Source organism: Blennius ocellaris (genome assembly GCF_963422515.1).
Source record: "Blennius ocellaris genome assembly, chromosome: 18".
In the NCBI taxonomy this organism is placed as follows: Eukaryota; Metazoa; Chordata; class Actinopteri; order Blenniiformes; family Blenniidae; genus Blennius; species Blennius ocellaris.
This window is the reverse complement of record NC_137667.1, coordinates 8,712,955-8,727,994: the sequence shown is the minus strand read 5'-3', so window position 1 is coordinate 8,727,994 and position 15,040 is coordinate 8,712,955. Positions and strand designations below refer to the sequence as shown.

At 40.2% G+C, this 15,040-nt stretch overlaps 1 protein-coding gene across 1 annotated transcript in view; it reads left to right on the top strand.

Annotated features, from left to right (window-relative positions):
- ppp2r5a (protein phosphatase 2, regulatory subunit B', alpha isoform) overlaps positions 1-15,040 on the top strand; it is a 46,435-nt gene that overhangs the window by 10,953 nt on the left and 20,442 nt on the right. The window contains exon 2 of the mRNA XM_080514407.1: positions 13,065-13,261. Coding sequence (XP_080370533.1) covers positions 13,065-13,261 — 197 coding nt within the window. The remainder of the gene's footprint in view (positions 1-13,064; positions 13,262-15,040) is intronic.

The window sequence follows — 15,040 nt, the reverse complement described above, 5'->3', positions numbered from 1 at the left end:
TACTGTATGAAATCTAAAATAGAAGTAAAATGCTAATTTGTAAATGGAGGGTTTTTTTTCTGCTTTCTGTCGTCACACTTGCATGTTTCTTTAAATAACCAACCAATGCAAATGTTGGTCTTGAATTTTATTTTAATGAGAAACTTCCGCATGGTAATTGGACGCATTGTGTGGTCGTGGTTTGGCCCAACAAACTGAAATTGGAATCGCAAATAATTGAAATCGTAGCGAGTGCCGAGTGTTGCAGGTTAGCTCGGTTAAAGACCACCTGTGAGTGAAAGCTTCTTTTAGCGGCTGAAGTTAGGCAAACAAACCTATTAGCCTCAGCTGTTGCTCATCAGCATTCCGCTGGCGGCTGATTGGCCTGCGTCGTCCTGATTGTCTGCCTTTCTAATGTGCCACACTGCCTGTTTTGATTGCACTTAAGCAATTTGCCATTCATGCAAGTGTTTTTCTTGGGGAAGGGTGCTTGAAGATTGGAGAAGACTGGATGTGGTTTTGAGACATACAACAGGAAGCCTGACATCTGCCAGCTCATCCTGTTACTCAACACAACTTTTCACTGGAGACTGGGATCAATCCTGCAGCTATTTATAGTTTTCACCACTTTTTTTTTTTACTTTTTTTTTATTCACAGTATTTGGTACCGTTTTCTGTTTGCTTGGGAACACAATGTTTCAGTTATTATGTCCTTTCTATCCTATTCATAGTTTGAGAAATGTGTCTTCCGAGATACTTTAGATTCAGGACACGATATCAACCTTCAGTGCTTCGGCTGCTTGTCATTCCTACCTAATAGATAATGACTGGTCTGTGGATCATTACAACCAAAGCTAAGCTGACTGCTGTTAATGTTCGGACTCGTCACAATGTCAGAGTTTGTTGATTGATTAAAGCTGATCTATGTTTCCAGGGAAAACGTACATGCTGGTGCAGAGTTTATTTTAATAGGTAGTGTTTAGATGAACCGAGTCTGTCTTATCTCAAGAGTGAGGACCGTGACATCGTTGTCTGGTAACTGGGCCTGAAATGAAAATGTGATATTCTTGGTTTTTAACCAGAATCTGCAGCTTAAACCCTGTCATGACTATGAGGATTGAATTTATCTCTGTTTCTTTGTGTGTTTTTTCTAATACTGAGAAACTCATGTTAAATTTGTGATACTGTAAATGATGCTGGGAATTTAATTCCATGTCTGGGCCTTTCTGTATGAAGTTTGCATTTTACCATGTGCTTGGTTACTCGTACAATTCAAGACATGCTTTTAAAGATAATTAAAAACTTAATCACCATTATGTGTATCTGTATTACCATATTTATGAATGACTACTTGCTCCCAAATAAACTATACAAATATTTAAGGTACAGTAGCTCTAAATGTAATTTGTATATCACAAGGAAGTCCATTAAAGTTGGCAAGTTGCCAAGCTCACCAGTCTGACAAGTCTTGTAAAACCACATTGCACCACTAGATGGTACAGTGAGTCTCTCTCCCATTGTCCCTTTATTCAGAAAGGAAGCATCAGAACAGCGAAGTTAACACAACTTACTATTTAACCTCCAAAACATAATCTGGCAAAAGAAAACGGCATTCCTTTAACACAGCACCTTGAACATGCCCGTGTTTATTGGTAAATAGCAGTCCAGAAAAAAGACGGCTTGTAAACACATTAAGCTTGCCGTTTGTACTTTTTAAACCTTTGTTGAAATGTCACATTAATTCTTCTCACATATTTGATGTTGCTCACTGTGTCAAATAATGAAGCATAAGCATTATGTTTGCGGTTCAAATTCTGTGTAATTTAAAACAATTTACTCTTGCTGACATGTCACCTATTAAAATTGGATGATGTATTTTAGTAAAATGTCAGAATGTAACACTAGGGCGACTTTCTTTTGAAGCGTTCCACAGTTGCAGTCCACGTGTTGATTCATAGCGTTTGGCCTCCAACCCTTTCGGCCTCCGTTGAACGCTTTCTGGGACTTATCCACTCTCTTGTTTACACTTCAAACTGGCGTAGAGATTCTTTAAGCTGCTGCTCGGATGTTGTGTTTTGCCAGCATTATTTCAATGTGCAGTCAAAACAAACGTGACTCTAAATCACATTGTGCTTGTGGTAGCCGCTTATTCAACCGGTTCAGCAGCAGTAGCAGCGCGTCCTATGTGGGCATCGCTCCCGTCATGCGTTAACAACCACATTTAGCCTGCAGTCGACTGCCAATCTGCACAAGTGGAGACTCTTGGCATGTCTCCGGTGGGGTCTTGGCATTGGTCATATTTTCATTTCATTAGAAAGATGGTATCTTTGTCTCACTGCTATAAGGCAGAAATGCAATCCTAACCAGCAAAGCCTGTGCTGGGGCTGTTAGATGAGCTCCTCCAGATGTGCAGCCTCAAGAGCTTGTGCTGTCGCCACCTACTTAAAACAAATTCTACTGGTTCTCTGAAAGTTGCAGCGTGAAAACCTTATTGTGAGAAAACACATTGAAAGAAGTAAGATGTCAATGTGTTGAATTATGAGTGCCATACCTGTAAACGTGCTAATTTGGAAGACATTTAATCTTCAATTAAGCTTTTCATGGTATAGATACTATAGAAGTATTTCAGGATTTATCCATGTCGTATATCACTTGATCAATTAAGTGAAGTAGACAGAAATTAGTCACTTAAGAGCATCCTTGGGAGCAACAGTGGAGTAATCTGAGCCAATAGCTCAAGGTTAATAAAGCTATAAAAAAAGCTGATAATGAGATGATAATGTGTCCCAATGAATAGAGATATTGTTGTAGTGTGTTTTGGATGGACCGACTCATCAGATGTCTATGTTGTGCCTGATGAGGGTCTTGAAATCTTGGATGACATTTGAAATAAACGAAGATCTGGGATTTAAAAAATATATATTTTTTTTAACTGGCTTCACATTGGAAGATCAATCCCGGTTTAAAAATCCACATGTTAATTAGCCAGTACGATGGCGTCCCCGATATCGAAAAATCCATGTCTGACGGTGTGCAAATTTAAACACGAGCTGCAACATGAACGTGGGCAGATTTTTGCATAAAATCCCTTTGATACCCCACTTGTTCAGCGCAGGAGCCAGTTTTGTCAACAGGGGTGTTTAAATACCGTTGCGTTTCCATTATCACTGCTGGAGCAGAAAGCAACGCTGTATGTGAGATTATTGTAGTTACACAACCGGTTTCCATTTTAGTATTCCATGTTTCATTGCGCGAGTGACTGATATGGTGTGTGTCCTTGATGAGCAGTGTCCTGCTGCTTTCCATCAGCAGGGCAGAAATGCAATATCCACTTGGCCAGTAATGCAAAGCATTGCAAGAACTGAGTTTTGAACAAGTGAAGATGAAATCATAGTACTAAAATGTAATTTTCAACAACATGAGGCTGAGATATTTATCAGTGCCCTGACAGTTTTGATACTCGGCAGCTGGGGCGGAGTGTTTGACCTCCATTTGCATTTCTATTAACGACGCTCTGCTGCAACAGCACTTAGTGTCTGCTTTGAAAACCAGGACCATCTTTCTAAATTCAAACTAGAAATTAACACATCAAACTCTAAACACTAAATGGCTCGTTGGTTTAAGTCCTTCGCTCGAACGATTGCAAAACATTGGGACAATAATCACCCTGATGGTGCAAACACTAACATCTTGACCTACTCCTTGTTCGATGTGCAGCAAACATGTTTACAATTTACCGAAGATGTCCGCCGCTCACTTAATACCCGCCCTTTACGCGTCCGCCAACACTTCATGGAAATATAGTCGAGCGGAAAGAGACCAAAACAAAGCGTAGAGGGGTAGTATGCAGGTCAGGTGACCTCTGCATGCTGACAGATTAGTCTATCCTTCAGGGACCAAACATTTAGGAGTTTTAGTTCACCCTTAAAACTCTGCTCGGGTGTCGGAGCTCGCATACTTGTAGTGTAGGATCTCTAAAAAAAACAAAAAAACAGGACTTCACGGGGAATGTGAAGTGTCCATTCAGAGGAGGCGAAAGGCCAAGTTTGAAACAAAATAGTGACGAACCAGTTTTTAAAAACTAAGGATTGATAATTCTTAATGGGCAAAATAAAGTTCAACCATCGTACACGTTCACACACAGACTGTATTTTGAGTTTCTGTGTTATCAATGCTTCTCGTCGGAAGCAGATAGAGTTGAGAGTCCGCATGCATCAATACACGGAACGACAAGGACAAGAAAATAACAGGACTTTAAAGGTTAAGAGTTGCTATAATTAGAATAACAGCTGGAGTTATTTATAGCAAAAGAAAAAGAAAAAAAAACTCAAGTCATCAAATCTCCCATAATTTTAATTCCCAAAGGACTTCGAGCTGCACAGCTGCCACTGAAAGCAGCTACCAGCTCAAGGCTGAAGAGAGGAATGTTCAGTTAAAAGGATTGGTTTGCATTTCTTATATACTTCTCAGATTATTGCAAAGATTTTCGATTCACCTCTGACTGATCACACTTGTTTGGATGTGTATTGTCATTACTGTTGTTGTCATTTTCGAGGTGGAGATGCAAACAATGCCCACTGATTTTGTGAAAACACAGGCGACTGGCTACCTGAGGGCTAAGCGGCAACCTGCACATGCATAAAATGTAACTACTGTTTCTGGTGATGACTCGTGAGTTGCTGGATATTTAAACATTCAGCCTGACTATATATATTTAGCCAATAGCGGCTCCATTTTATTTCCAGACCACTAACCTGGGATTAGCTTTTACATTACTTTTTTTTTTTTGCTTTACAACTTATGACCAGTCGGTGCACTTTAACCAGAATCGAATAAAAAAAAAAATGGCACCGTACTGTTGTAAACCTCGTCAACCCATTCATTCTTTAAACTATTTGTACTGTGAAGGAACTGGAGCTGCACAGTAATATATTGTTTCAGCATGAACATGGCAGTGTTTCCATGTGCCAAAAGATCTATTGCAGCATGAGCTGTGTCAAGCTGCTGCTCCTTTTCTGCCCGAGTATAAAAAGAAAACCTTATTTTCTGTGATGAATTTACCAGAAAGGTATATCTCATCTGACATATTTCCCTCTAATTTAATAATTTATTGCAAGTGGCTATATGTAGTGTTGTGAATTAATTAATTAATTAATTAATGAGAGGCCTCATGTTTAAAAATTACTGTATGCATATGTAATTATGGACAGGTCTTTTTTTTTTTTTTTTTTTTTTAACTCCTGATATTGAACTTGTTTAACCTTTACTCACCTCACAGCAATTTGTGCAATATACTGCTCAATGCTTCCTCTTTGTTTGTGTGTGGACAGTGTGCTTTCCTCATCATCTCTGTGCTCACACATGCCCATATAACTTGTTTTTAACTATTGATCCATTTGAGCACATTATATACTCTTAATAACAAAGGATCTGAATGTTTACTAGTGTTGAATCGATGGTGTTTTCACACCCATTAAACCAAAGACTGATTGTAGTTGTTGCTTGTGTGTTTGCTTGTTTAAACACATTTACACCCTCTTTGCAGTTTTGTGGTCGTACATCTGAGAACATATTTCCTGTTTTTGCCATCAAATCCGCTCTTTATACTCTGATAGCGTTTGAGTGGCAAACACTCGTAACTGTTCATGCAAAACGTCCCACTAAAATACAGTTTGGGAGACAATATATTAAACTCATTTGGAAAATGTTACTGCACAAAGCAGCTGCTCAAGCCAATTTCCTTTTAATAATAAAGAAATAACTTCCTCTTCAATAAGACTGCAGCAGCTCTTATTTACACATGCACTTATAATATAGAAAAGTATTCTGACAGGAAGTGTAAAACCAACCAAGTCTATGGTGCAAAATGCAATGATTTCCTGTAAGAAAAACCAAAAAAATGCGACGCTCGCTGAACAGCCTATTGCAATGCCACTTTCCATGTTTTGTTCCTTGCACTGTTTGAGCCACCTTGAATACATCTCATCTCATCCAGTTATAGGAACCTCACAACTTCTCTCTTCTCTTGGGCATGTGTAGGGCAGAGCTTATTTTATCATTACACTTGAATTCATTTCTGAAAAATGGATGTTTCAGTCACATCAATATTAGAAGTCATTCAAAAGAGAAAAATAGACACCTGCTAGTTAGTTGTAAAGTACATTGTCGATACACAGGATTTTTTTTTTTTTTTTTTTTTACTCATTTACAGTTTGCTGAAAAACAGCCTTCAGTCTGCAGGCCATAAATATTTCATCCCGAAGAACTTGTACTGCATGTGGTTTCCACAGCGGTTGGCTGCATGTCCAACCTTGTGACGCTAAATCCAGAGCAGACGAGCTGCTGTGTCTTCAGTATTTGTGTTCTGTTTCAGAATACGCTGCAGTAAATGGCTTGTCTTGTCATACCTGAAGCATGTGTTGATTGTAACAGTGTGAATCTCGGTACGTGACATTATTTCTTTTTTCTTTTTTTTTTTGTTTTTGTCTGTGATTATCTGTCACAAGATTGCAGAGAAAACACAGGAGCTCGGTGGAAATCCTGTCGTATAACAGTCATCTAATGGCATCTGTTCCTAATTGCAGTGTTTGGGAGTAATCATGCTTCCTGTGTCTGTAATTTGAGGACACACCATCATTTCTAAGATATTCAAAAGGTCAGTAATGAATAGTAACCCCTATAATCCTGTATTCTTTTTGTTCTTGAGCCATAATAATTCCCTCTCAGTGGAGGCTTATGCACAGGAAGAGATACAGGACTTCGTCTGGAAGACACCAGAGCCTGTAGAGACGGTTAAAACCCATTTATGAATTATTTAATAAGCAACTAAAAGGATTGTTAGAAACAATTATTTATCTTTGTGCTCCATCTGTATTTCCTTTTAACCCCCGAGCCTATTTCTGACTTAGGTCCATGTGAAGTTGTGAAATGGATTCCTTATCGTATCCGGTAGCGTCAGTGATTCAACATTCAGGGGGATTAACTTTGGCGAGTGTGGGGTCTCGTCTTACTGGTAATTTCAGTCACATTTTGCTTGTGATTGTATGAAGAAAGATTTGTTTAGGAAAGGAAAACAGTTTTACTCCATCTGTCAGAATGACGGTAATATTTGCTGCTTTGAAACAGCATCTGTGTGTTTTTTAGCCTCATCTTTGGAAACTTGTTTAATCAGAATTTTCTGCCTCATCCCTCAGATGCTGTCTTTGTTCTTGTTCACAGCTTCTCGACTTTAATGGGGATATTTTCCTTCCTATGCTAAGCACCCTGAGGAATTTGTGCACTAATGCATCTGTATGCAAGAGGCAAAAATAGCCTCACATGAGGGGAAGCATCTCCATGTCGGACTGTATCTAACAAACCCAGCCATCATCCCTCACAAGAGGGATGAAGACAATTCCCTGTGACGAAATAATAGGATTTTTTTTTCTCTTTCTTTTCACAAACACAAGTTACTGTGGAAGCTTGAGAGAAAACATTTTCAGAATGTTTCCAACATTTTGTGTTTTTCCTTAAAAAGTGTTTTGTTTTTGTCTTTTATGTGACCATTAATTGCGAAACTTGAATTGGTAGAGCTTCAGAGAGAGAGAAATTCAGGTCTTCTGATGCAAAGAGTGGGCAGCATGGTGGTGTTTGGTTAGCATTCTTGTCTCAGAATGAGAATCCCTGGATGGAGTCCTGGCTCGTGGCCTTTTTCACTCCCTATGTGCACATTTTATATTTATCCACTTTCCTCCCCCTCAACCCAAAGTTGGATAAAATGGCAAGAGGTGTAAGTCCTCAACCGTTATCCTGACCTGGAGATCTTAATTCTCGCAGGGTTATGAGATTACAACTGACATGGCTTTGATAAACCTGTGTATGTGGGCATACTGTAAAGCTTTGGAGCATCACTGGTGACATTTTGAAACTTCCTGCTGTATTTCGATTGGTTGTATCTATATCTTGTAGCAGCAACCACAGTGTGTACTGTCAAAAAACTGTTGGATAAGATCAGGCGACCTTTGATGATTACACTGATGATCGCCACCTACCTCTCTATCCCACTGTTCAATTAAAAATCATTGTTTTTAAGAACTAAAACTAATGAATTACTAATGAAATGTGCCATCTACTTCATATGTCAGCTGTTCCCTTGAGAGCTCGCCACAGTGGATCAGCTGCCTCCTCCTCCCTGCTCCTGCTCCCTCCATCATTTATTCTGTAGTTACACCACCCATCTCTATGTCCTCCATCTTTATTCCTTCACCACATGTCAACCCAACCTCTCTCGCTTTGTTTCTAAACGGCTCACCCTTCGCTGTCCCTCTGATTTGTCCGTCCTTGATCTTGTTCGTCCTGCTCTCTCCCAGTCCCTTCTGCCTTCTTTTTCACTCTTGCTGCTGTCACACTTTCCAGAGTTGTATTCAGAGAAAGTAAAATCACCTCACCGATGGCTTGAAAGAAAAAAACAGACCTATGGAAGAAGATTTTATAATTTAAATAGTGACTGTTTATAAATTGGACAAAGGAGTTGATTTTAGTTTTTTGAGATACACTTAACGATTGGTGGGATTGACTCAAGCAGAGCTAGTTTATTTAGTGCCTGAGGGGCATTGGCTCATAAGTATGACTATGATGATGATGGTATCTTGCAAAAAATGTTTTTATTGATTTACTTTTCAATAGAATTTCTAGTCAGAATGATTAAGAAATACATTTACAGAATAGTTAGATGTGTTGACTGACATTCACATGTTTAAACGAGGCAAGATGACGAAAAGTAATGTTGCATATTTAGAATGCCCCCCCCCTCCCAGTCATGGTAAATCCTTGTTCTTTGTGAGCCTCTTCACATATATGAATATTCGCCCATGGTGAGAGCGAATCGTGCATCTTTCAATGATATAGAACGTTTGTAACAAGTGGCTTTGAAAGTCTTGAAGTATCCTTCAGTTTCAAAAAAAGTTGGAAGACCCTCTGGCTAAAGTATATCGAGTTGGCAATAAGTTGCACAGTTGAAAATCCTGCCAAAATTCGGACACTATTTTTTGCGAAATCTAACCCCCACCCCCAAATCACATTGGATTAAATCGGAGTATCGATTTTCTCTGTGCCAATACGATGATTAACACAATCCCACAGTGGGTGCCGCTGCATGTCAACGTCACACAGATGGACGCCGTGCTCGTGTCTATGCCAACTGTCCAGCTCCAGCCACCGGCCAGTCAACTTGGCACACGGACTGCAAATAGGCAGATTTAAAAACATCTGCCCACCAACAGTGGTAATGCTCGCCAGCTCATGAGATCTTTTTGGTTACAAGCAACACAAATGGGGAAAGGACACATTTGTGAATTTACATGCAATTTAGTTTTGTGGTCTCTTATGAGGTTGCTAGGCAACCAGCACAGACCTCAGGATGTTATTCCACCTGGCCAAGAGACAATCTGTGTTTCTTACACTTCAGTCTTTCATTAAACAAATGAAGTCCAGTATGTTAATGAATGATATTTGGAAGAGCAAGTAGGCGGATTTCATTAACTTTGAACAAAGCCATATTAGCTGGATCCTGCTTTTTATTTATTTATTTTTTTAATCACTTGATGTAGTTCAGGTTTAAAACTGTCATTGTTAAACTGTGTATCCATCCATATCTCTGCTTTATCCGTCTTAGGGTCTGAAGCAATGGGCAATTTACATTCAGCAAAGCAAGTGACAAACATATCTTTGGATTGTGGGGAAAATATGAGAACCTGGAAGTTAAGAAGGTTACATCATGCAGTCCTGTACAACATACATGTGAACTCACTACTGCAACATGTTTAATCTTTTATTTTGGGAAAGAGCCAGCCTTTTTGGTTGGCACACTTAATATTAGTGGGTTTATTGTTTCATCCATATACTGTGCACTGTTTAACTGTCGTGTGGCCATCATATGTCCAGTTTGACATATTTACATGGTTTCATTCTCGGGTAGTGATGCCACACAAAATGTGGCCCTGTCTATGCAAGGTCTATTTCCATATAATTTGAGCATTCTTGTTTGAGGAAGTTAATGCAGTTTGTATAATCTGAATACCGCACTGTGCAAGGACACAAGATAAGCTTTAGTTGTTTTCATTCAGACCAATGCTTTGTAAACTCTTCATTTTGGGTACATTATAAAACAGAAGTTTTGGAAAAAGAATGAGTTTTGAAGAGTCGAGGCAAAAATGAGGATTAAAGCACTTCTGTCTCAGTGCTACACGATTCTGTCTCTGAGACTTCTGTATGTACTTTTCCCTGCCTTTAAAAAAAAACAAAAACAACAACCCTGTAGTCCTGAATGTCGCCTGCTTACCCTTGTAAGTGAGAAATGTGAGCCGGCCATGTGTCACGTTAACGACGCAAACGTTTTATCTCTCGCTGCAGTTCGGTATTCAGCCTGCCCTTTCATTGCGGAATCCTTTGAGATTCGATACCTTGGAAAATTGGCATTAAGGCCCAAAAAAAAAAGTGTGTTAACAAGTGGTGTTGGTACAGTTCCACTCTCATATTGAGTTCCCGCTGAGCAGCAGCCGGTGGTCTGGCCTGCAGAGTTCAGTTGCATAAGTACTTTGTCAGCTGTCAACACCAGTGGAACATTTTCACTACGTGTGAAGCTCATTGTGAATTTTTTTTTTTTTTTTTTTTGGGGCTGTGCCTGAGCGCGAGACCTCCCCATACCTCCCTCCGTGTTGTGGGGTAATTCCTGCCGCGTTGCATAATTCCGCTCAATAAGAGAGTCTGCCTCGTAACGCCTCTTCTTCTGCCTGCTCCCGTCGCCCGGCAGCTGCCTGACAGCACAGGAGCAAAACCTTTATTTTCACCTCATGGATTCATTTGTTATCTTTGCTATTTGATTTCAGAAGGTTGTGTAATTTCTCCATAATTTCAATATGTCATAGTTTTCTTACATATTGATTTCACTATTTCACCAATTTTGGGTTTGTTGGCTTACGAGTCATAACAATCTGAAATGTAGCATCTTGCAAGATTTCATGTCATTTATTTATTCATGGTATTATTCAAATTTCATTATCAATTTTTTAAAACCGCTTGAAACATTTTTCTACCTTGAGTGTCGAAATAGCAAAATTAGTTGTCAGGGATTCTCTATTCTTTTATGTTTAACTTTTTTCAATGCATTAATTATATTTGTTATTTTAAAAAAAACAATTACAGTATTCTAATTTTAGCTGATTAATTGTGGACGTCATGACATCTCAAGTGATATATTCCACATGTATAATGCAGGATTACAAACGGAGAAGTGCAGCTTAGGCATGTTAAATAAGACACTCATGGACGGTTCGGTGTCAACAGTTTTCTCCAGCAGTGTCTACATTAGCGTAACCTCAGAACCTGTGGGGGGGGTATCTGGTTGTGGAGCTCATGTAAATCACGGTGAGCACTGCGACGACGCTTCGGCTTCGTTCCACCTGTACCGTCTCACTGCCGTTCTAGAAAGAGCCCGGCGTGTCGACTCCGCTACGGCAGAACATCACTGTACAGTGTCGTCACTGCATGTCTGGAGGGCTGCCACATGCTGTTTATAGCTTAGCTGGGGTCAGTTTGACAGCTCTAATAACCCTGACCGCTCTCACTGTCTAATCCATACAAGGCTTTGCTATCAAAGCCGAGAAAGACCGTGTCGCTCGGTGCGACGAATACGTTGGGCGTATTGTGTGCGTCTGCCTGTTTGATTCGCAGTCGAGTTAGATAAGTAATATTATGTAATGAAAACAGTCATCAGGGTCTGTATTGATGTGCGTTGAAACCCACTCAAGCAGGGTTTCGAATGAGCCAAGGACACTAAAAATAAGAATAACCCCAAATACTTCTATGGGAATATGCTGCTCTATTTTTATTCTGCACAGCTGATTCAAAGTAAATGAGTCATCAAGCTGCACAGAAACCTGAAAATGACCTATTCCTTTGAATACAGGTTAAACCTCCAAATCCATGCGGTGTGTTTGTCAAACATGTGACCTCCACCCTAAGACTAAATCCATGCCGGGCCTGCCGGATGACCTTGACCACTGCAGAAATAACACCGAGCTTTAATTATTCAATAAAAAATAAAAGCGGTTTCAAATCCATTGACTCGGGATCATGCCGTTTCACTCAGGGTGACAGATGTAACACAACACTAAGCCCCGAGGCAAGAGATGGTGATGATACCTTATTGCCAGCAAAGCAGCCTTCACATCCAAGCCATACTGTGAGGGGGAATTTGTGAAAACATGGGTTTTGTTGCATCAAAAAAAAATGCAATCAACAAATAGAGAACATGGTTTGTGAGCATTTAATTGTGTTTTCTATGTGGAGACATTAAAAATGTAAAAATAAATTTAAAAAAAAATAAAAAATTGCGATAACATTGGCTGTTTATTAGTGAAGCACGCAACGTCAGCAGTTTTTGATGTTGAGGTTTTTGTACTTTATGATTTGCGTCTAATAGTGTTTTTACTTTCAGATTCTTGATTTGGAAACGATTTTCTTTGCAGTCAGTTTTTCCTTTAAAAAAAAAAAGTCCAGCCTGTCCAGGTGTTGAGCAAAGAAAATCCAATTACATGTAGACTTTTTTCAGAATTGACATATTTCAATGCACTGAAACAAGGCAAGACTTCTGCAGGTGCCAGTATTTATAGGGAAATATAATAGCTTATTATTTCAATTCACTTCCACCTGAGCCAAGGTGACACCGAAGAGAAAAAGTTCCCAGAGGTGGTGATTTTCCACTTCCAACCTGTGAAGTTCCAGGGTGGTAAGAGGAGTAAAAGGGGAAAAAAACCCCAGAGAGTACCTAACACTTTATCAGATGACACATAATCCACACAGTATGAGAAAAACAATGTTACTGACGGCCCATAGTGACATATGAATGTGTAAAGAGTGAAAAAAAATTAGAGAAATTCTAAAGGCCCACTCTTCGATCAAGTCCTGCGTGTGGCTTCTGAACCAAAAGGAGTTTGGCAGTGCTGATTTGGTATATTTTGTCCTCCGGACACGGAAGTGTAGACACCACGTCCCAGGGTTTCATTCATGGATTGTCCTCGTTTGTGTGTGTGTGTGTGTGTTTCCAGATGCCCCCTCCACCGAGCAGCAGGAGCTGTTCACTCAGAAACTCCAGCAGTGCTGCATGCTCTTCGACTTCTTCGACTCAGTGATGGACCTGAAGAGCAAGGAGATCAAGAGGGCCACGCTCAACGAGCTGGTGGACTATGTCTCCACCAACAGAGGCGTGCTGGTGGAGGCCACGTACCCAGAGATCACTAATATGGTGAGGATGAGCACAAGTTTTCATACTGAATTTCCTCCTAGCTCGTTTGGGTTTCTTGAGTTTGTTTCACTCGGAATCGATTCAGCAGCTAATTACAAGCTATTTAACGGCAGTGATCGGTCCCCTCTGTGTCACTGTGTGACGTCCTCCGCTCATGAGCAGGATTAAAAAATGGAGGCTCATCTCGTGTCTAGACGGTGTGTGTCATGTCAGCAGCACGTGGGGTGCGTGTTGCTGTCCTAATGTACTACAACAATGACAAAAACATAAAAACCTGTCCATCAGGTTTCGCTCAACTCACACACTTTTCAATCTTTCTCTCCCCTACAAGGATTGAATTTCAGTGAAATCTGAGTTTTTGTGATCCTTGTGTTGTTTTTAAATTAGAATCGAAGCTAGAAATTGGAGCTTTTACTCTTAATCTAGTGGTTTTCAAAGTGTCAGACAGCAAAGAGCTGTGGGGAGGATCACGGCAACAGGACAAAAAAAAAAACCTTCAAGCTATTAAACCGCTAATTTTCTGTTAAATTTAATTGAGAGAAATTATAATTGTGAGATAAGCTTAATGAGGAAACCATACCTTTTATCGGCTATTATGGGTGCAGACTATATATAGAAATACTGTTTAGCATAATGTGAACAATGTTCGAGCAGCCGTTTTTGATTGAATGGTGGCGATTCTGTGTGAAACACCGTTTGCATGCCACAGTCAAAATCTTAAAAAATGGATAAAACTTGCGCCGAAGACGGCTCATGGGTGGAGGCCTCCTGACTCTGATTCCAGCTGGCGATGAGCGAAAGGCAAGCGAAAGCCTTTAACGTGCCTTTTTGTAATAAACAAAGTGCAATTCATGTAACTTAATGAGGAGTCGTCTGCAGGTAAAGTCCAGTGAGCGTTGGGCACGTGTGGCTCCAGTTCGATTAACAGTCCTGTTACGCAACTGTGTGTCTTGACAACCAATGCAGCGCCGAGCACCGACTCTCTGGCCTTCATGGTATGGATCGCTGTTCAGAGCAGGTGCCCTGTGCAGCCTAGTTTCCTCCCACAGTACAATAATGACTCATGCGCGGCATTTAGAACACAACCGTCAGGCCTGTAGTCAGGGCTGCAGTGATTCACTCCACACTGCAGATTATCATGATGGATACCAGCGAGCACATCCACAGCTGAGTCAAGGAGTCCTCAGATTACTAATGGGCTGTCGGCCGTAATACATGTTCTGCCTTGCAAATATTGATTTAGGATCTGGTTTATCACTCGGTATTGACCTAATTGGTGTTGTACAGTCGGATTTAATTGCTCTCGTAAAGTACTTGGACTTGCATTTGTGTGCAAAAGAGCTTGGGTGTTTTTTTTTATATACCGCCTCCCAAGGTGAGCTTTTCTGTCACCGGCATGAAAGAAAAGTGTCATCAGTTCATGTTCTCGGTAAAACTTCCACCTTGGATTATTAAAATGTTTTAACGAATTAAACTTCACCATAAACAACAAGGTACAGGATTGTACTCGGGCTGCAGGATAAACTATACACAATAATGTCGTTGAGTATTGCGATTAAGTTAATGTTATCTTTGTGCTTCCAAATAACAGTTTTCTTTCTCTTCTTGGACCCAGTTTTAACCAGACGCAAGCCAAATACACTTCCCATCAGCAGCGTTTCAGGAGCGGAGCAGTTTTTTTTACTTTTAAGTTTAGCTGTTGTCGCCATGATGTTGTGTTGAAAAACAAGTGAAATACAATCCATTGTCAGCAGAATGTTGAGCAGCAGGGCTTGATGT